Below are 22,338 nucleotides of genomic sequence, written 5' to 3'. Positions count from 1 at the left end.
ACATAGAGCACATTATAAATTCATCCATTTGGGGTGAAGCTTTTCAGGGACTTTTGACCATCTCTTGGTGCTACTGAAATCAAGATTTATTTCTCCTTAAGAATTGCATTTATCAAATACAGAGAGAAGATCAATAACCAGGACGGAAAACTAGGAAAACCTTTCACGACATCAATGCTTTGGATTTTATTTCCAGTAAATTTATATATTTTTAACTTATGTATGCACATACATGGTTTTCTGTGGACAGTGCCACTTTGATAGCTCAGTGCGGCTTCACTAATACTTACTATTGTATTACTATTATTATAATTATCATTATTATTAAACTGTCAGCTGACATGGCCTGGTGAGCCTAAATCAACATATCTGTATTACATATAGATATATCCATAGATACAAATAGAAGATCTGCAGCCAGGCTGTGCCAGCAGCTCATTTAACCAGAATCATCTTGGTTTAAAAGGAAATGCCTGACAAGTAGGGGTTGTCTCCTTACACAAATCAAGAGTCATCAGCCACATTCAGGCCAAATTATCTACTGATGGCTCCCAACTGCTCTCCAAGAGTTCCCCCAAATCCTCATCCCAGTTTAATATTCCTCCACTTTTTGTTGCATGAAATTCATTCAGGTTTTGGCCAGGATTTCACCAAAGGTTTAAGTTCATGCAATGTTTGATAGCTTTCTACCTGGATGCACAGGGTATAAAATAACCTTGTTCTAATGACCCTGGTACAGCCAGAATCCATAGTTAATTCCGTGGGATCTGAATTCAAAAATCTGTTTCCATTTATAAGGAAAAGTGAAACCTTCCTGCAGAAGTGAAACTGTCTCAAGATGCACAGGAGTCCTTCAATGACCATGGGACAAAGGATAAAATAAGAACACGAGCAAAATTACCAGAGATTGCCAAAAAGGTGGTCCTCCAATCACTGCCAGTAAATGCATGATTATTATGAAGATTTGTACTTCAGTCACATCAATTCTGATTAGGTATAAAAAGCCAAAAAAAAAAAAAAAGCAAAATTATTCAAAGCAATTTCAAGTCAGTTATTCGCAAGCTCAGCAGCACAACTCTGTCATGCACAGTATAAAGGCTGAGGAAAAGCAGAAAAACTCAAATAATTTAGAATGCAAAAATGTATTTAGTTTTATTGTTCAAATTAAGAGCAATGTTGTGCTATAATTTTGTTTTACTTCACAGTGCAGTAACAGAAATCCATTTTATCAACCAGAAACATTGGAACTCTTCGCTGCCCAGTGGCAGCTGCAGAAATAAATATTCAGTTTTAACCTTGTCCACCAAAAAAAAAAAAGAATTTAGTACAGATGATAAAATTCTAAAAATGTATTTTTAACCCCTATTATATTCCCTACCCTATCTTAATATGAATATTCTCTGAATAGCATCAAGCTTTGAAAAGAAACACAAATCTCTAAAGGGTTGATGGAAATGGTGCAGTGGCAGCAAGAAGAGAAACCACTTCTGGTTCCAGCAGAGCCAGGACGTGCTGCAGGAAGAATTGGAGAAAACAGGGAATTTGTCGCTTTGTTTGAAAGAGCATGTAAAAGTCTTAGAGGTAGAAAGAGGGGAAAACAGGTGTACAAATGAACATCTGAAACAGTAGTATATAAAAATACAAGTGAAATGAAGAAGATGGACTTGCTGGTGGGATATATATATATATATGGGGTTTAAATACACTATATATGTTATAAATAGGTATACACATTCTATACATCTATATATATGCATATAGATCTATGTTACATATAAAAATATGTTATATATAACATATCTATTATAGCCACATAATAGTATCTTGCCCTGAAGTGCTACATCAAAAATAATCCTTCAAGTCAGTTTGAAACATTTCTGGCTTATCTATGTTTCCAATTAGATAGTTCTACCTAAAAGACTTCAAATCCCTTCCTGCACACACAGGCTTTGCTGTGACAAAACCCTGCTGATATCACCTGCACAGGGAAGAAGCATTATGGGGTGGGCTTTCCTCTGTCTGCCTTAAATGAGCTGCAAGACCATGGAATTGATTTTAGTATCAGCTCAGTGTTTCTCCGTAGACTTTGTTTCAGTTTGGGAGTGGATCCTGTCATTTGGGGATCTCCAGTCTGGTCAGCAGCAGAGCCATACGCACAAGGGACAATTCCAAGGCTGCACCTAAATCCCATGGCAGACATCCCCCATGGCAGGGGTTGGAACGAAATGAGTTTTAAGATCCTTTCCACCCCAACCCATTCCATGATTCTTTGCTTTGCCAATTTGCTTTCCACTATACAAAACTGGAGATGGAACATCCAGGAAATAACCTTCAGAGCCCTCCTATATTCAATTTGCTCAATAACAATCCTGCAAGGCAATCACAACTGGCTGGGGAAAAATTAACTTCCACTGAGGAAAGAATGCTCTAAAAGATCTGTTTTCAGTCCTGATACAAACAAATGGAGCCGCTGAGGTACTTTGCAATAAAAAAAATAAAAATGCTCAGCAGAGATACACAAACCAACTGATTTAACGCAAATTGCTTCCTCCCAGCCCTTGGAGTCAGCATGGAAATGTGTTCTCAGTGTGTCCAGCCAAGGAAGGACTGGATCAGCTCCATTCCAGGAGCGCAGGAATGTGTTTTAGCCCATTTCACTACTTCTGTCAATCTCCTAAAGAACAGAAAGAAACTGAGAAAGTTCACAGAAACAGTGACTAATAAGTCATGGAGTTAACTCCAATTTACAACTTTCCTCGGATAGGAAACCAGGTTTCTTTTGGCAGCAGAAATCTTGTGCACAATAATGTAATGTCATGTATGGAAACCCAAGTTACTCTGTCAGACAAACCTTTGCACAAGACTGAGAGCCCAACAAATAAATGGGGAGCAGTGCCTGGATTGAGATTAGGGAAACAGTTTTATCTTTACACAGCCATGGCACAACCTTCACTCCCCTGCCCAGGGCTCTGCCCTGCTAACTCAAACAGAAACAGCATCAGGCAGCCAAGGATATTTGTTAAAAACTCACCCCTGACTTACAGTAAGAATCTCCTGTTGTAGAACAAATACAAGTCTTAACTTCAGTTCCACCTTAATATTCTGTACTTTTAATACCAAATGGCTCCTTAAAACAGAAGACAAAAGCATTAAGACCTACTGAGGAGAAACTAAACACCATAACTATCACCTAAACAAAGCATAAATTCTTAATCCCAAGGAGGAAAAAGGCCTGGGAACATCCCATGCTTGTTAAAACCACTGTCAGATGACTTAAACTGATAGGCTTGATATCAGTAAGGCACATGCCTGATGTTGGAATTATTCAGTGAATTTTTTTTGAAGGATGTCAAGTGGCTTCTGGACAGAAATCTAAGAATACAGAAATCCACAGGCAGCTCCTCTAAGCTGGACCACAGAAGGGAACAACATCTGGAAGCACAAGGTGGTGAAAGGGGCACACTGATCCTCTCTGGGTTTAACCTGAATTCAAGATAATTGTGCAACCACAGCATGAACCAGATACATCTATGATGCTGCTATATGGAGCAGACATCCCAAGTTCCTTAAAATCCGGCCACTTTCTTCCCCCAAAAGCACCTGCTCAGCCCTACGTTCTCTCTCGTGCCAGCACCATCTCCACCATCAGTAGGGTCAGAAGATTGGCTTGGCTAAAACAATCCAACCAAAAAGGAAGAAATTCCTGTCCCAATTTCCAGCCCATCAGCTTTCCTGGTGTTTTTTTCATGACCTCGGAAATGCTGGGAGCCCCGAGGAAAGGGCAGGGAAGGTCTGCTCAGCCCCTGGAAGCCACACAACCCAACACTGAGCCAGTGGGACTTGACAGCTCCAGAGAGGGGAGGAATAAATAGGAATGACAGAAAAGTGGATTGCTACCAGCCCCTAAAGTAAAAAAGAAGTGAAAAAATGCCATTATAAACCAAACCAACAATAGTTTTGTCAAGACAGACGTGAGCAAAGCAATATCCGCACTGCCTGAAAAGCATTAACACATCAGGTGATCCAGAGGACATTCCTAAATTATTAACTTCAATTTATGCATTGTATCCAGGTAAAGTAAGCTAGCAATCAAAAAAATCTATAAATTGCCTAGGTTTAAAATAGCACTTTTAAACTCTGGTAGAGCTGGGAAGTACCAAATAAATGGGAAGGCAAAAGCAGGGCTGCAGGAAAGCACTTGCTCCACTTGGAGGAATGTTGGAACCCAGGGCACAGGGAATATTTCTCTGCCTGTCCTGAGAAGTCCTGATCCCCAGGAGAACACTGCTTTTAACCTTCCTCCATGGAGAAAGCTTCCAAGACTTTGGGATGAATTGGAATCTATGAGTGTGTGAAATAGATAGAGGTGTAGTTTATCACAGGGTGAAAAACTTAAAGAGTTTTAGGTTTTTAGTACGGAGGTAGACAGGAGACGAGAGAGAAGATTCTGGGTGTTGTTGGATCTCCTTCTTGTTCTTCATCTACTCCATTTTCTGCAGTGTTGGGAGCACAGGGTGATCAGTTAAAAAGAACCGCAATGCAGATGTTGTGTAGACAGAAAAATAATTAGCTATTGGTAGAAAGGTAGAAATAAAATATGTTCTAAGAGTTAATTGGACAAAATAGCTTTAAAAGACCTTGAATCTCGGTGTCTTGTGACTTTTGGTGCCTTCTCTTTGTAAGGTAAGTCTAAGATGTAGACGGCGTGCAGAACTTCTCATAAGAGAAAAATAAACAATAACCTGAAGACTGAAAAACCAAGAGTCCCACCCGTCTCTCATTCCTAGCACAGAACTTCTTATGGGTCTCCCATCAGGGGGACCCCATGAGGGAGATTTCTACAGAGGGAGGCTGGCCAATGCCTTTCTTTTTGAGGGAAAATACATCCTACTTGCTTTAGTGAATGGGGAATTTATTTGCAAAGCAGGGTGATAATGTTCCTGCTTAGATATAACATCATTAGTACCGTATTTTATTCTACATCAAGTTCCATTGCATATTCAAGTGACTCTCCCATGGTAAACATTAGAGAAAACACAAATTTGGAGCAATGGATCATGTATCAAATTATAGTAAAAAACTAAGGGAAAAAAAAGCAGAAAATAGGGAAAGGCCTTTGTTCCTGCAAACTGCCTCACTTAATTACTATAATCACATTTAATTACATATAAGCAGGTACCACATACAGAGCTGTAAGAAAGCAAAACTTTTTCAAAGCAAGAAGGGAATCAGCCAGTTCAAAGTTTCTGTTTTCAACTTCTGTTTGTATTTATTTAAATACTACAGTGGAAATCCTAAGAAAAAACATATGGTAAGAGCAAGCAGCGTGAATTCTGCAAGCAGAATTCTGAACTGGGATATTTTTATTATGTGGGTTATTTTCAGGCATCACTGGAGCCACACTTCCCCCCAACCTGACAGCTTTGCTACCTGATGTTTCCTGACAACTGAGTCATGTCAGTGCTGCCCAGACACTGACACTGTGCACATTGTGTGGAAGATCATTAAGCCCCACGAAATGAAGAAAATAAAACAAACCCTTTTCCCAAGACATTCCCACGCTACAACAGATGGACGGAAAGTTATTGTACAAGTTCAGCGGACACGAAGAATCAAGTTCTAAAAATCTCTTCTTCAAATAAACCAGGGGCTTTTTCATCTTCTATAAAATAAACAGAAGACCCTGTATTGAGGTTTAAGATCAGCAGGAACATCCAGGCAAAGAACAAGAACAAAGAGCTGATGCTGACAACAGAGCAAAAAACCCAGACTCAATATTTGACAAACTAAAATGCTCAGACAGAACATCCAGTGGCAAGGTTGGGGAGAACACTCACAATAATGCTGAGATGTACTGATTCTGCAGCAAAGTGATGTTAGGGAAGAATAAAAACCAGCAGCACTGTAGAAGGCAGGGACAGGGTCAGGCAATATCAGCACTGCACTGAGGGTGACTACAGGCTGAAAGCCAGAACACCTAAGGATTTTATTCAAATGAACTCAGAGAAGCATAAAAGTTGAGAGTGTTTAAATGCACATTTCAACCCTCACTCCCTATCTGCCTAAATTCACAAGACAGGAAAGTTCCTGCAGAGCTTCCAGAGGCAGCTGCAATTCCTGTGGTGACACTGCCATCCATGGATTCTCCTGCACACACTGCAGTGTTTTCCTCTATTGATCCTCCTTTCCCAGTTGTGACAATTTGAAATGCAGATTATTTGCCAGTCTTCAAACTTGTACAGTCTTCCCAGATAAGAGAAGATCCAGAGAACCCCAGCATGGTTTGAGCTAGAAGGAATCTCAAAGCTCATCCCATTCCACCCCCTGCCATGTGCAGGGGCACCTTCCAGGTTGCTCCAAGCCCTGTCCAGCCTGGCCTCAGACACTTTCAGGGATGGAGCAGCCACAACCTATCTGGGCAACCTGAGCCAGGGCCTCATCACCCCCACAGGGAGGAATTCCTTCCCACTATCCCATCTATCTCTGCCCTCTGGCACTGGGAAGCCATTCTGCCTTGTCCTGGCACTACATCCCTTGTCCAAAGTCCCTTTCCAGCTCTTCAGGCATAAGAAGAGGCTCTAAGGTCTCCCTGGATTCTTCCCTTTTACAGGTTGAACATCCCCAGCTCTCCCATCCTTTCCTCATAGGAGGTTTCCACCCCTCTAATCACTTCTGTGGCCAAATATTGTCAGGAACATTATTATTTTAACATTTTGTTTTCTATAAAATGCTGAGCGATCTCCAGACTGAATCATCCTCAAGACCTTTATTTGCAATTCCTCTATATTGTTGTGCTAAACTGTACTAAAAGAGCCCAATTCTGGTCTTTGAAAAATCACCAAGGCAAAATGTTCCAAAGTCACATTCCATCAGTACAAGAACTGCTGGGTGACACTGCAGAGCTACAGGGAGAGGGAGGCAGGGCTGGTACTCTGGCACTTCAAGTGCAAATGCACGGAATAATGGAGTCAACCTATTTTGATTCCCAAAATATTTTTATTTTCCAGCTTTTTAAGCCTTCAGGTTCTTCTAAATAATTTCCCATTGGCTACAGGGATAAGTAAACTTCATTAACAATTTAAGACATTTCCCCCTCCTTGGTGAACATAAAACTTTCCTGCCCAGCAAGTACAAGGTTTAGCTGTGCTGCAAGAATTTGAAGCTACTCACTTCATACTGTCCCAACTCCTGTAGCATTTTCAAGACAAGATTATATTATTATATTTTCTCAGTACAAATGTTTGTCACATGAAACAGCCAGAGTATGAATATACATTTTCTGTAGCTTACCCATCTGAGATGTGCAATACTGACCTAAAAATCTGTTCTGTCTGACATCTGAGTGTGTAAGTAAGTCATTATGCTTGGTGTGTCTGAGTAAACCACTTGGAAGCAGCAGCATCTTCAGTTATGAGTTAAGACTAAAACTAAAGATGCCAGAAGGCATCTGAAATCACTCATGCAAGAATTTAAATAGATTTAAAAGTCTATCCTCTAACTCAGTGCCTAAAACTGGATTAAAATAAGTGTGTGAGGAGACCTGTCACAGGCAACACCTGGGGTTCTGCCTCAGGATACAGTGACAAGAGCCTGAGGGACAGGAAAAGGGGGAAGTGCTTTCCCAGTTCCAGAGGGCAGAGACAGATGAGACATTGGGAATAAGTTCCTCCTTGTGCAGGTGGTGAGGCCCTGGCCCAGGCTGCCCAGAGAAGCTGTGGCTGCCCCATGCCTAGAAGTGTCCAAGGCCAGGCTGGACACTGGGGCTTGGAGCAACCTGGGATGGTGGAAGGTGTCGCTGCCCATGGCAGGGGGTGGAATGGGATGAGCTTTAGGGTCCCTCTAAACCAAACCATCCTGGGATTCTATGAAAATGCCCTGCCTGGCCCATCCCCTCACACTCTCATCCCCAGCTGGCTATAAAACCAGTATCACCAGTATCTCCTGGGATGGCAAAGGCCTCATTTGCAGGGAGGGCTGCAGATGGACATCTTCAGCAGCTCCAGGTCCTCTGCACCTGCCCTTCCTCTCTCTTCCACCCCATGGTAAATTGTCCTACTCCAGTTCAAACAATTTCCTTTCATCACCCAATCTGAGTTATTTCCACCCCACAAACATCACACCAGGGAGTGATTTCAGAACTCTGAGTGCTTCAGAACTATGTGACTTTACAATTTTTTCCACCTTAAGTGACTCCTTGGTTAGTTGATATCACAGGTTAAAATCTTGATTTAAGCTCTTCCTTCCTTTACAATACTGTTTGCTAAATTACCATTTCCTGACACTATTTCCAGCCTTTCATAGATTATGAGCAAAGTATTTTAAAAATTAAGTCACTGATGTCATCTGACTCCCTTTAGAGCCACCCAGTCCCAAGGTCAGCTGGAGACACAACTGGATTTACCAGAGTGCTGATGGTGCTGCATCTAAAGTAGAGCTGGTAATTCATCTTCCTAAATAACCTCCTGAAAACAGAGATTTTGCTGAGCTACTACATGAAAAAACAAAAAAAGAACTATTAGAAAATAATTATAATCAATACAGGTTTAACAAAGGCTATGCAAACCAACCACCAAAAAAATAACCTCACTTTGGTTTAACATCTGATGTAGTTCTAAGAAAGAGATCAAAAGACTATTCTTATAGCCTCAAATATTTCAAGGAGAAGTCCAGGCTAAAAATTCATCAACAGTAATCATAATCTATGATATATTTCAAGGAATCCAATTAATTCACTTTTAATGACAACATTTTATTGGGAGGGGACCTCACCCACATATAATGTATCAGCAAAAAAAAAAAAAAAAAAAAAAAAAAAAAAAAAAAAAAAAAAAAAAAAAAAAAAAAGAGGTGAAATAAGGAAGAGAAAGTCCTTTTTAAGGCTAGCAAACGAGAGGGGAGAAGGACTTATTTAACACAGACATAAGGAAAAGCATTTTAAAAATAAAGACAAGCTGGAAAGGAAGTTACTTCTTCATGAAGCTACAAACACAGGGATCAAGCTGCACAGCTTAAACCAGGCATTTTCAACCAGACTTTTTAAGTTATTACACAAGACACAGTTCCCTGAAAGAGCCAAGAAATTCTCCTTTTTTTGGTGGAAAGGTATTGAAATGGCAGCAACAAAAGAAGCTTTTTTAAAAAGTAGTTCCAACAACATTATTTTACACCCACACTTAGAGCTGCTTCCACAGCCCTGCCTGGCTTTTAGGTGAAGCCAAAACTGTGATAAAAAGTTTGATTTAAACTTCTGTTGAACAGGCAGGTTTTGCTTTGGTTTCAAAAACAATTAGATGCTTTCAAAAAACATTTGTTTCCAGTTAAATCAAATTTTTCCTACTCGTTAAATATTTTTCCTCCTTGTGTTAAATATGAAAACACTGGTGAAATCCCCTGTAGGAGCTGCTTTTCACAGAGCAGTGCATGACAAAGGTGCTGCCCTGCTCAGTCCATGCCACTGCCAAGCCAAGGCTTTACCGTGTAATTCCAGAATGAGGGCCCCAGCGTTCCCGTGAGGAGCTGGATGGCTACTGTGCAGAGCATGGACTCTGTCACATCAAATCTACATGCAAGGGAGAGAAACAGTTCAGAACATTGTCCTGAGCATTCCTCTGAAGGGGAACCATTAGACATCCTCAGTCACGCTAAAGGACAAAATCCAGGGTCGGGATGATTCAAAGGGCAATTCAGGGTAGGGTAACAACCACAAAATCCAGGAGTATTAACGAATTAACAAAACCATTCTAACCCACATAGTATTTTACACATTTAAATCTTCATTCAGAACTTCTGCAATTTAGTTTTACCATATCACTCCAACACATGAGAAAAAACAATCATTTGGTGTGTGCATGAGGGAATAAATTAAATTCCTCACTCTGAGTCATGGTGAATAAAACCCATAACCAAGCACAATCCAGGACTCTCATCTCCTGACCTCATGCTCGTGTCTGCAAACGACACTGAATATATGAATTCTTTAGCTGAAGATGCTCCTGCATGTTTCAGTGGAGCAGAAATGCAGATTGTATTTCAGTTTGACACCTCTGAGGGAAAGGAAGAAGTTTCACCTCCCTCCTCATGCAGCTCCTTGGTAAATAATGCTCCAAGAAGTGAGCTCTGGACCCCTGCTCAGGGATGATCACACTCCATTCTGTATCTATTTATTTCTCACCCCTGGCAGAAAGGGATGAAAAAATATGCTGGAGCAAACAGAGCCACAGAAACCACCCTTTCTCCTAATACAGTGCCATAAATCTGCATTTTACCATAACAAAAAGATTTTTAAATAGGATCAAATTAAAAAAAACAAACCATCTAGTTTAAAAAGAAAATAACTCAGCAGCAGCAGCTGCATCAGCCAGAACACAGATCCTGTTTATGGCTGTGCTTATCAGTGTGTGCTGGAACAGACACCCACCATGCCAAGGGATTTTAAATGGGCAGCACAGAAAGGTCATTGCGGCCCCAGTGCAGGGCTCAGGTGCAGTGATGATATGCAGACACCAGGCCTGAGGAGAGGGGCCACTGAAGTTTGGCCTGATAAACATTTTCAGTTTAATTATCACAGCACATAACACAGTAAATAACTGGGAGAGGTAATAGTTGGTATTTTAGGGAATACAAGAAGAGAATCCCCATGTCCAAACCCCACAGCCACTTTGGTGCTTCACAACAGCTGCAGTTTCTATTCCTTTTTTCCTATGTTATTTTAGGTGATATTTGTAATTCAGACATGGATCCATTTTTTAAACATCATCTGGGAAGTTTAAGAAGGGGCATTGACCTTGGCATGTGCTTCACTCCATGGAGATGCTGGCACTGACAATCCCTATGCCCGCTCTGCTGGGAACCCTGTCAGGCTCCTGAGTCTGGAGGCAATTAACACATGGGGGATTAGTGCTGCATCCAGAATATTCCCTTGTCAGTGCTAATTTATTGAGTGTATTCCATGGGCAATTCTTAAAAGACCATGTTTGACTAAAGAAATCATTAGACAATTGAAGAGCCACCACTGGCTCAGGGCTCAGAGACAGCTGTGGTCAGTCCCTTCCTTGTGCTAACAGGGAACCCAAACTGAATTCAAATGGAGAGATACCCTGAGAAAATGATCCAACGACAACAGGAAACAGACACTTACTCTGGAGATGGCCCTGAAATCAAGTAAATCATTAGCAACAAAGCTGATCTAATACAGCTTTTTAAGGCTGTGTGAAACTATGGTGGAGGTTTATGCACCATGCTCCTCTTCCTCTCCCAACACACAAAACTCCATGAAAAAGTCTCAAATCACAAGCAGACAAGAAAAACACCCCTGCCTCATCAGAAAATAGAAGTTATGGGACTGGAAAACTTACAGGGATCCATCTACCAGTTAATACTCTGGTCTGGAAAATGATGATTCTTCCATCTGTCCTGCCCATATCTACTGAGCGTGCAAGTGGGATTACTAAGGCTGAGCAATGAACTGGGAATCTGAGCAGGAGACAAAGGACTGTTTTTTTAAGGGAACCACAGCAGCAAGAAAAGAATGTTCAAAATCAGAACACAAGAGAAAGAAAGGCTGAGAGTCACATGCCAGAAGTGCAAGTGCTTTGCTATAAAGTAATTAGAGATTTATCCTAACTCATTCCAATCCAGCAGTTTCACTTGGATGCAATGAAATACAATAGTGTGAATAAAGCAAACTGTACAGAAAAAATGAGAACATGAACTAGAATTATTTCCAGCACCAGGAAATTCACGTTAAAGGGAAAAATAATATTAAAAATGGGCCATAAGCCCCCTTCCTTGTTATTATACACATCCAGGATGTAAATTTTTCCTCCTGCTGCTCACAGAGGTACACAGAAGTTGCACAGGTCAGGCAGTAGCCATATGCTTGTTACGTTGCAGTTCATTATTTCACAAAGCAGTGAGAACTCCAAGGATTTATCAGAACAATCAGGAGCAGCATCTCCACACATGACCAATGGGATTGTGGCTGAAAATGCTGTTGAAGGACTTGTGGGAGGGAAGAGGAGGAGGATGTGGAAACCACCCCCACCTTTTCCGTGAGCCCTCATCAGCTGCACAGGTTTCTGTGACACTGCCAGTGTGACTGAGAGAGCAGGAGGTGCAGGTTACCAGCACCAAACTTCACACCCACCACAAAGACACTTCAACACATCCTGCTTGCAAGTACAGAGAGCCCAACACCTCCTGACATTCCTTAGCCTCAGACTCTCCTCTGTAAATAACCTGGGTGTAAAAGTTCTCCAAGAAATGTTGGAAAGTTTTAAGCTCTACAATCATGGGAATGAATGCCTTATCTCAGAGTGGAGATCCTGAGGCTGTTCCCAGGAGCAAGAACTCAGTGTGCTGAAGTTTGACTTGGAAGGTTTCCATCCCTGTATTTCAGTATTTGGTGTGTGGTGTCTACGCAAGATAGAACATCAACTCCTCCTCTGCTGAGGCTGAAGAGGAAGATTGGTTTAGCTTTCTGAAATCTCCCATTTCCTCACCTCTCCTTTGGACCTTAGTGGCAGCAGTGGTGATAGGGCTCAGGTGAACCAACCCATTATCCCACAGGCTCTTGGGCCTGTACAGCTGCTCCAGAGTCACTGAACAGGAATGTTTTCCCAAATTCTCCAACTCTCATCAAGAAAGGCTGTTTTGTTCAGCAGCCTGAATTATTTTGCTTTCTCTGGGGATTATTATTCACACAGCAAAGTAACCATTTTTAACTTTTCAGTTACATGAAAGGCGGTAAAAACTGATTCTTCCTCTCATATTTATGATATTCCTTTGTGAAGCCTCCTTGGAAACTAATTTCCATCTCATTGTGTCTGTATTTACACACATATATAATTCCTACCATCACCAACTTACGGTATTTTCATTAAAAAAGGTTGTAATAAACCAGATAATGCAGCAACTTGTAGGAGAAATGCTGGAGACCATGGTACAGCAGCCCCCTCATGTCTCTGGATGGACCTTGAGTGTTCAGTGCCCACTGGGTTTTTTCAATAAGATTCAGCACCTCCAGCACTTCCATCATGAACAAATGCACCAGGACTTTACCTGAGCAGTTTGTGTCTCATGTCTCTTAAGGGAACAACCAGGTTGGACAAGGGGGAATGGCTTCCCACTGCCAAAGGACAGGGTTAGATGGGATAATGAGAAGACATTCTTCCCTGTGAGGGTGGTGAGGCCCTGGCACAGGTTGCCCAGAAAAGCTGTGGCTGCCCCTGGATCCCTGGAAGTGTCCAAGGCCAGGCTGGACACTGGGGCTTGGAGCAACCTGGGATAGTGGAAGGTGTCCCTGCCCAAGGCAGGGGGTAGAACAGGATGAGTTTAATGTCCCTTCCCACTCAAACCAGTTCCATGGTTTTGTGATTCTGAGCTGTGCTGCAGAATCCAGCTCTGACAGGGATAGATGGCCCCCTGCATGTGGGACAGCCCCTGCAGTCAGGCTGTGCTCTGACCTTGAGCAGCTGGAACATCCTGAGCCTGCACACACTTGATTCTCTCCTCCTGCACTTCCTGCACGCACCAGGACCACTACTGAATCCAAGTGGGATAACCCTAGATTGGGGAAGAACCAGGTGATCACACCTGGGCTCCAGAAAACATCAAGAAAATCCTTTCAGGTTTTGTGCATCATACTCCCTAATGATCTGTTTTCTGCAGCATGTCCCTGAAATATCTCACATCTGCTTCCACAAGGACACATGGAAGTCCATCACCGCTTGCCAGTTTGATTTTTAGGATATGCAGGAAAAAATTATCTGTTTCCAAAGCAGAGGTGCCCCAGTGATGGCACAGCTGCCCCAATACATGACTCAGCTCATCCTGTGCTGCAGCACAGCAAATCCACAACCCAGACAAACCAGCTCCTGTGCTGGAAACCAGGTCAGGAGAGCCAAGTCATTATTTGGGCTGCTTCAATACTAAGTGTCTCTCTGCCATTCAAAATCACCTTTCTCTTTTTCAAATGTGCTGAGTATTCCTGTTCTTCTGTAAGATCATCCCCAGATCAGGTGTTTTAAGTAAAACTTCTGCATTTAACTCTATCCCTGCTGTTCCCTGCTGCCTTTGCACTGCTGATATTGTTACAGTGACTTTCCTGGAGCCTGCCCCACTTGCCTTGAGACACTTCCTGCCTCCTCCTGGGGAATTTTTAAGCAATACTGACCTCTAGCTATTTGAGCTGTTCAATCAACACCAATTGCTTTTTGAAGAGTGAAGTGGTTGCCAGGATCTAATGGAATTATGTGATCATTTGAAGATGGAGACAGGTCACAGAACTTTATTGACTCAACTGATTATTCTAAATCCTGGAGTAGCACAGGGACACCACCACAGCTGTTAGGGAGAAGATAACCTACACAGTTGATGGATTCAGTAATTGGGCCCAACTGAACAAAGTTTTCCTCCTCCACCTGCAGAATCTGTAGAAATCTCACAGAATGGATCCCATTTCCTCCTCCCTCAGGGGAACTGATCCTGCCCTGCAATCTGACATGCTCTGCTCAGCTTCAGGGACTTGTCAAGGTTGGTGCAGTGACACCAGAGACAATCATGGAATTGTTAAGGTTGGAAAAGCCCTCCAGGATCAACAAGCCCAGCCTGACTGATCCCACCTTGTCAACAGCCCCGAGCGCTGCATCCAGCTGTTCCTTGGGAAGGGATGAGGACTCCAGACCTCCCTGGGCAGCCCCTTCCAATGCCTGACCACCCCTTCCTAGGAAGAAATTCCTCCTGATGTCCAACCTGACCCTTCCCTGGTGCAGGGTCAGGTTGGACATCAGGAGGAATTTGCAGCTTGAGGCCATTTCCTCTTGTCCTGTCCTTTATTCCCTGGCAGCAGAGCCTGACCCCCGTCCAGGCTGCCCCCTCCTGTCAGTTGTGCAGAGCCAGAAGGTCCCCCTGAGCCTCCTTTTCTCCAGGCTGAGCCCTCCCAGCTCCCTCAGCTGCTCCCGGAGCTGCGATCCCTTCCCCATACACAAAGTACACACTGTTCCACAAGCACACACTTTGTTTGATACACTAATTTCCCTGTTTTTTTAAAGATGGACTTTTCCAGCAAGACAGGCTGATTCTATAACTCAACATTTTAGGCCTGTGTCAAAGGAGAGAAATACAATCTCTCCCTTTAGCACCCTCTGCTCTTCTCCAAGCCATTTCATTATCAAGTTCTCCTGCACTGAAATACCATTTCTTGGATGTATCACAAACAGAGTAAGTGATAACCAGCTGTCTACTCTTTCCTGCTGCTTCAGAATTAAGGCAAGTCAAAAACACCGTCACATTCCCTAAAACATCACTACTACACCCTCTCTCTCAGGATTTTTGAGAGTCACAACATATGGGATACAGACAGGAAAAAGCTCCTGTGTGTAAGGATCTTTTTGACTCCTTTCAACAGCTGTCTCTGATCCCACTTATTCAGGATTAAGGATATCTAAGTCTGTGCACTGCAGTGAATCTGAAAGGGTTGATAAAATACCTTTTTTTCAGTTTTAGATTAGTGAAATGAAAGCTTCATAAAAAAAGTGTCAAACAGTGAGAATCTGTTAACTGGATAAATAGTCTCATGGTTTATGCATTAAAATGAACATCGGCTTATGACAGTCTATTAACCTTGTGACAGAGGGCAAACGAAGGAACAAATATGTTTACTACACAGTGCTGTGTTATCTAAATTAATGATACACACATTTAGGTGCTTATTGCCTTATCTGAATTAGCTACATATTAATGGTCACCACATTCTTATATTATTATAGGCCAGGCAGAAAAATTAAATTTACTGAAAAATGCCTCCAAAATACAGACTCCTCCTAAAGGAATGTCCCAGTCAACACCAGCACTGACCCAAACACTTCTCTGCAGCACAGCAGCAGTTTGGGGAGGTTGATACTTCCATCTGTAAAGTCAAGCACATGTCAAGGTCAGGCTTTTGTGTTCTTTGATCAATATCCAGAAATCTTTGATTATCAGGGCGCTGTAAAGTTCAAAGGGAGCTAAAAGCATTCAGACTTCTGGTACAGCATGAAAGTGAGACCCCTAAAACAGGAAACTCTTTGAGCCACATGTCTTATTTTAAAGATTTAAATACCAGAATGGGATCGTTTCAGTCAATATGCTTTAGCGTAGTCACAGTTGGAACAGAAGTCTAGATTTTCTTCCTCTAACAGACATTTAAAACTGATCATTTAAAACCATCTTAAATTTTTGAGCAGAAATACAGAAGTTTCTCAAGAGCATCTGCATTATTGAAACAGTATCCCGCCAATAAAAGTTGTCATATACAAGAGGCCCACAGTTGTACTGTTTCAGCAGTATCTGGGTACCTATAGATAGATTATAGAACACAAATAACAGTTTTTAGACATCTGTATGTAGTTGTTTTAGAATTGTTTCAAAACCCCACAAACTAAGGGCAAATTTCAGTTTCCAGATACAAAAAAAAAAAAAAAAAAAAAAAAAAAAAAAAAAAAAAAAAAAAAAAGAAAAAAATTCTCCAGTGCATTTATTTTGAAATGTGTTTACTCTGTGAATGCAAACACAGAATAAATTCTCAACATAGAATACATTTATTTTCCCATTAAGGTTAGAGAATCCCACAGCTCACCAAGCCCTTGTGTTGCACCTCCCACCCAGCCTCATCCAGCAGGAAACAGGATTTCTGCTCCAGACCTTCTTGGCACTGCAATTTTGGTTCCATTTATTGACAGAACCGTGATCTGCACTAACCAAAAGGGATTCCAATCTTTAAACTGGAGGCACAATGGCAATTAATACAGTATATTTTAAGGATTATGGTTAATATTAACGAATAACTACACATCACAATCAAGCAGTATCAAGACAGAGTTTAACGAATGCTAAAGCCAGACTGCCACCATCTGACCAAAGCATTCCAGTCTTGGGATAAAATAGCAGGTACTTTCCATTACTTATTTAGCTTTACATCACAACAAAAGCTCTAATTAACTAACAGGCCAAAATTATATTTTTACCATTCCTAACACAGGCTAAGGGACATTCACTATTAATTACAGATCCAACACCTGCCAGAAGCTCTAAGTGTGTCACTATGGATAAAAACAATTTGCTACTGTTCTGAGGAGCTGCACTATGGCCACACAAGTTGCAATTCAGGAGAACAGGGTGCTTTCCCTTTTTCTCAGCCAAGTACTTACATGCCAAAGCGCAGTGTCCCCGAGACGTATGTCTGCCAGTGCGCGCAGTAAAACATGAATGTCCCAGCAAAACAACAAAAGAACATCCAGTCAGGGTTGGTGCCCAGCTGCACAGCAATACAAGTTCCCAAAACCACAAAGACTGCAGGAGAAAATCAGTCACAGAGTGAAAAGGGTGGATGTGTGTAAGCATCCTCACCAGAAGCAAAGCTAACAACAGGGCCCAGAGGAGGGACAGTGGGAAGGTTATCCTGGCATGGTTATTTCAAACACATAAGAGATTAACGCTTCCACTTAAAAATATACAGGCTGCACAACACAGATTTCAATCCATATCAGTAATTAGAAGTCCTCAATATTAAGGGTTTCTAAGTCTCCTACATTTTTATTCCCTGTGATGCCTAATGTCATTAAGGGACTTGAGCAATTTCAGTAGCTGCAGCCTCCAGCAAGTTTTGGGGTTTTCTTCTGCATTTGCCAGACATTTTTCCCTGTCTTCTGAATTTTTCTGATGGCATTAAGAAAATTGAAGGTCTGGATACATTCAGGATGCATAACATATCTAAGCTTTCCCCTCCACCCTTTCCATATACAACTCTGAAAAAGAATTCCTAAAATTTAAAGCCCAAGAATTTAAGGAACCCAAAACACACGATCAGGAGTTGGACTCAATCTTGTGGAACCCTTCCAACTCAAGATATTCTATGATTTTATGATTTTTTTGCAATGGGGTTAAACTTCAGGCTGGCTCAATGAACTTCACCTACCCAGGAACTGACCTGGATGATTCACATCTTAAACTCTGACTTGCTGAGTCCCACTTAGACAGGCTTAGACCTGTCTTGGTATCACTCTGTATCAAGTCAATATGAAATAATACAGCACATTATTATGACAATTTCTTACAGGAAATATTTTAGAACCAAGACTCTGCTAAAGCATCATATAGAAGTCCTGGCTCAGGTTGAATTAGTCACATGCTTAGTTTTGTTTTCAATGTAATACAAGAGAAGGCATTCAGCTGATCCAGAGCACTGTTCTATGGAAAGAAAGGTGACTTTCTTGGTTGAAAGTGATACATTCAACACTATCAGTTGTCCTTTCTTCAGTAAAGAAGCTTTTTATTGTATTGCAGATTTGATCCCTGAAACAGAGTAATTTAATCCTCCGACTTCAATTAAAAATGACAACAATACCTGTGGACAATGAATCACAGCCATGATCAAAAAGCTCTCCTAACGGAGTGCTGCTATTTGTCCTTCTTGCTTGTTTTCCATCTATAGCATCCAGGGACTGGTAGATGAAAAGGCCACAAGCACAAGCAATGTATGCCCAGGGAGGTGCCTAAGAGAGAAAGGCAATCACAATAAGGTTTAAAATAATCTTCAAAAAAGAGAAAGCCAGCTCTTCCACAGCCTGACAAATCAGTTTTCTCTTTGCACGTATGTCCTCCTCTCCCAGGGACCTTTCTGCAGCTGGTCCTTGCAAGGACAGACAGAATGGGTTGTTACATGTGGAATGTAAATAAACCAGTGACAGATTAATAGCTACAGCCCCTGCTCTAAAGTAGGAAGTTGCACTGTACAGCTGGAAAAATTGTAATACTACATTTGCAAAGCAGAGCACAACAAAGTCCTCGTTAAATACATGCAAGTTGTCCCAGTGATTTCAGGAACTTGGGAACTTTTAGCCCCCAACTTTGTCACAAACACTTCACCAGTGTTCATCTTCACCACTCCTCCACCAGTTGAGAGCTGTGTCACTGCCAGTGCCCAGACTTTGAGTCCAAGAACATTTCTGGAGCTCTGCAGCACAGCCCCTCCACCATCAACTGTTCCCTCCAGTACGAGGCACCAGCAGCTTTGCCAAATCTACCTTAAGAATCCTTAATGGCCACATCCATGATAACAATTTCTACTCTGACAGAAACACAAACAATGCCAAAGCCCTGCTAGAGCAAAGATTACAATCCAAGCTTTTTTATGCCTTTTGAAGCATAAGCCATTAAGAACACAAAAGCCAGAGAGTTGCCATTACTCCATCTCCATTTACACATCCATAAATCAGATATTATTGGCTGATAATAATCAGATATTAATGCAATCTTCACATTTGACACACTTTATAGAAGTGAGCATTTATGAGCAGCTTCATTTTACAGACCACACCAAGAAAAACCAAATGCAGTTTAATCAAGCTGACCTGCCTCTCATAAAGCCCTAGAGTCCAGCTGGTTTTGGCCAACCCAACTATGACTAATTTGTAGCACATCAACTTAAATATATTTCCTTCTACAACTTGCATTGCTCCTGCCATTTACCAAAACACTTCATTCTGCCCCAAAAGCTGCCACTGTGATGTGCTTTCAGTGCTGTCTGTACAAACAGCAAAAGGTGAGAAAGGGGAAATGTGTCATCCAAGAGCAGAGCACCACTTTTAGCCAAGGTTCTGATGCCATACAATCCCCTCCCATTTTTATCCCTCATGTACAGATTTTATCTGCCACAGTTAAGTTAAATTGCATCACCCTGAAGGTTTCTCTATAAACTTAAAAATCAATCTGCTGGCTCTCATTTCTTAAAAGCTCCTTTCATGAGCAGTGTAGGTGTTTCCACCTTAGACCTATTTATATCCAAGTAAGATTTCACAGCTCTCTCCTTATCCAGGGATTTTTTTTTTTTTTTTTTTTTTTTAGCTCAAGTACCATTCCATCAGTCAGCACTTTTCCAGCTGAGTTCTCCCAGCTAAGCAGGAAGTATTTGCATCTCCTTTACCCTCTGGCTGCACAAGGCAATGAGCTACAGCTCTGCCCTGGCTGCACCTTTCAGCAACAGGAAGGGAGGAGTCACTCTTGAAAGAAAGTGGAACTAAGGCTGAGCTACAAGGAGGAGACAATTTACATCAGAAATCAATAGTGGTTTGGGGGGAGGAGGAGAAATTCTGCTCCTGGAGTTTCAGAGCCCCATTTTCTTCCCCACACAGCTCCTTGACACTTAAAAAGCACCTCCCTGGTCATACTGTGCCATGTGGCAAATCAGATCAGGCCAAAAGCTGCCTCAGCACTAAGTTATTTTCCAGTTCAAGTGAGGAGAAAATCTCATTCACCTCACACAAAGTACTTCTCAAACTGTTAAACACCAAACAGTGCTTTCATACAGCCTGCAGCTCACACTGAATTTCTGATGCTCTGAGTGCAGCTTCCTGGGCACTTCAGGAGTTTAGTTACCAACCAAGATACAACTGTTCTCCAATTTTTAAATTCTCCTCTGGTTTAGTGACCCAAACCAGCTCTGGGTTCCTGAGAGCTGAAGTCTCTCTATCAGACTGGATTGAGCCCCCATGTAACCCTGCTCAGAAACAAACACAAGTTAAACCGACCCACACCACAATGCCACAGCCTGGAAAAGGCTGTGCACAGCTGCTCCAAGTATTCCCTGCTCAAACTGAATAGTCACTGTTTATCTTACACCTGCCAAATTCCACAGGTTATTGTGAAACAATCTATTTCAAAAGATTTCTAGGAGAGGCAAACATCCCTTTCCCATGTTATACGTGGCACAGGGATGCAGTGCTGACTGTGCCAACTACGTGAGATTTTGGAGTATGGTGGGGAACAAACTGTGTCCTGCTGGATTCCCAACCTCAGCTGGGAGACTTGGTTAGGAAGGAGTTCAGATGTTTTAAAAGCTGGAACTCTTGAGACATTCCCAGCCCTTTGGTATGTAACACATTTCTATACCAAGTAACTCCCTTTCTCAGTGCACACACATAAAAGCAGCTTTCAAGATTCAACATTCAAGTGAAAACTCTTCCAGTGTACAAAAATGAGTCTCCAAGTGCCTTATGAGGTAACTGGTGATAGAGGGAAGTTGAAATGCTTCAAAAAGACTTTTGTACCCCTGAAATCAGGTTAAAACAGTTCTGCTCAGGGCAGGTGAGGAGCTTTTAGAGCATTCAGAACAAAGAATAAAACCACTGACTTTTATCTGGCCTCCTCACACCATGGCCACAGCTCAGGAACACAACTCCACCACGCTGTGCCAAAGTCCTGACTGAGCTGCCAGGACACAGAACCTGTGGGGCCCAGGAAGGTGTCCCTGTGGCTCACTAAGCTGGGTTTGGTTGCACCAGCTTTGATATCTTAGTGGCACTACTCTAGAGCTCAGTGCCTTGGCTCTGGTGCAGCCCCAGCATGTCCAACCCACCCAGCTCGTGTGGCAACTCTGGTCGCAGAGCCGAGGGGCAGTCACCCTGCTCCGGTCACAGAAAGTAAACAGGTACCAACTCCTCCTGCCACACAGCTGCAGAGCCACTGCTCTAGCTCCTGGCAGGGCTGAGCTCTGTGCAGCAGGTCCCTCATGGTTGCTTTGGGGTCAGATCCTGCTCCATATGGGTGTGCTGGCCCCAGGAACCACTGTCTCACTCCAGCATCCACACATGCTCTCTCCGCATGCCAGTGTCACAGAGAGGCACAAACATTTACAGAGAACAGGTCACAAGGACGGGGACTGCGGGCTGAACAGCAAGAACCAGCTCTCCCCAAAGCGACAACCCACCCAAAACCAGTGACAGCAGCCAAAACAAAGAATGTCAGGAGTCCATAACTCACCTGCTCTGTAGCTGTTGGGCAGTAACATACTAATAGCAGAGTTGTAAATATATTTATTAACAGTCCGATGATGGTGATCAGGTTGGGGGCAATCCAGGCTGGAACTCTTCCAACTAACCATTCCCAGTAGCCCTGCATGAGGGGCTCAAGCAGGGACCGTCCGGCACTCTGGTATTTGTGCTCCTCTAACCGTTTGAGCTGGTGCTTGGACAGGGGCGGCGTGGGCAGCTGCACCAGTTTGCTGAGCACGCAGGCAGCGCTGGGGCCGTGGCCACAGCCTGCAGGGCCCTCCAGGTGCGACTCCCCACATCGCCTCTTGACGCTCCGGTGCCCACTCATGGGTTGGGCGGCCTAGGAATTGTCTTGGGCAGGCAGCAGCTGGGCTGGAGAACCATAAGATCCTGCAACACAAAGGGGCGAGACACACCTGAGCACACAGATGAGATTTTAGGATATCAAAAGTTTCCAGCTGCTGTCCTAAAGAGCATTTCATTTGCCATCAGCAAAGCAAGATTATTTCATAGGACTACTCCTTTGAAAGAG

At 42.6% G+C, this 22,338-nt stretch overlaps 1 protein-coding gene across 7 annotated transcripts in view; it reads right to left on the bottom strand.

The window, feature by feature from the left end:
- CEPT1 (choline/ethanolamine phosphotransferase 1) overlaps nt 1-22,338 on the bottom strand; it is a 33,210-nt gene that overhangs the window by 8,563 nt on the left and 2,309 nt on the right. For 6 of the 7 annotated variants that reach the window (XM_053964084.1, XM_053964083.1, XM_053964088.1 and 3 more), the window contains exons 2-5: nt 21,796-22,196; nt 18,383-18,530; nt 17,187-17,328; nt 902-986 (exon numbers count right to left, since the gene is read on the bottom strand). In XM_053964084.1, the coding sequence (XP_053820059.1) occupies nt 902-986; nt 17,187-17,328; nt 18,383-18,530; nt 21,796-22,134 (714 nt within the window). In that variant the 5' untranslated portion in view covers nt 22,135-22,196. Of the gene's footprint in view, nt 1-901; nt 987-9,474; nt 9,560-17,186; nt 17,329-18,382; nt 18,531-21,795; nt 22,197-22,338 lie in introns of all 7 variants that reach the window. The other variant, XM_053964082.1, reaches the window with a different exon arrangement.

Source organism: Vidua chalybeata, chromosome 24 (genome assembly GCF_026979565.1).
Source record: "Vidua chalybeata isolate OUT-0048 chromosome 24, bVidCha1 merged haplotype, whole genome shotgun sequence".
Taxonomy (NCBI): Eukaryota; Metazoa; Chordata; class Aves; order Passeriformes; family Viduidae; genus Vidua; species Vidua chalybeata.
The sequence above is the reverse complement of the archived record's forward strand: the minus strand, read 5'-3'. Positions and strand labels throughout refer to the sequence as shown.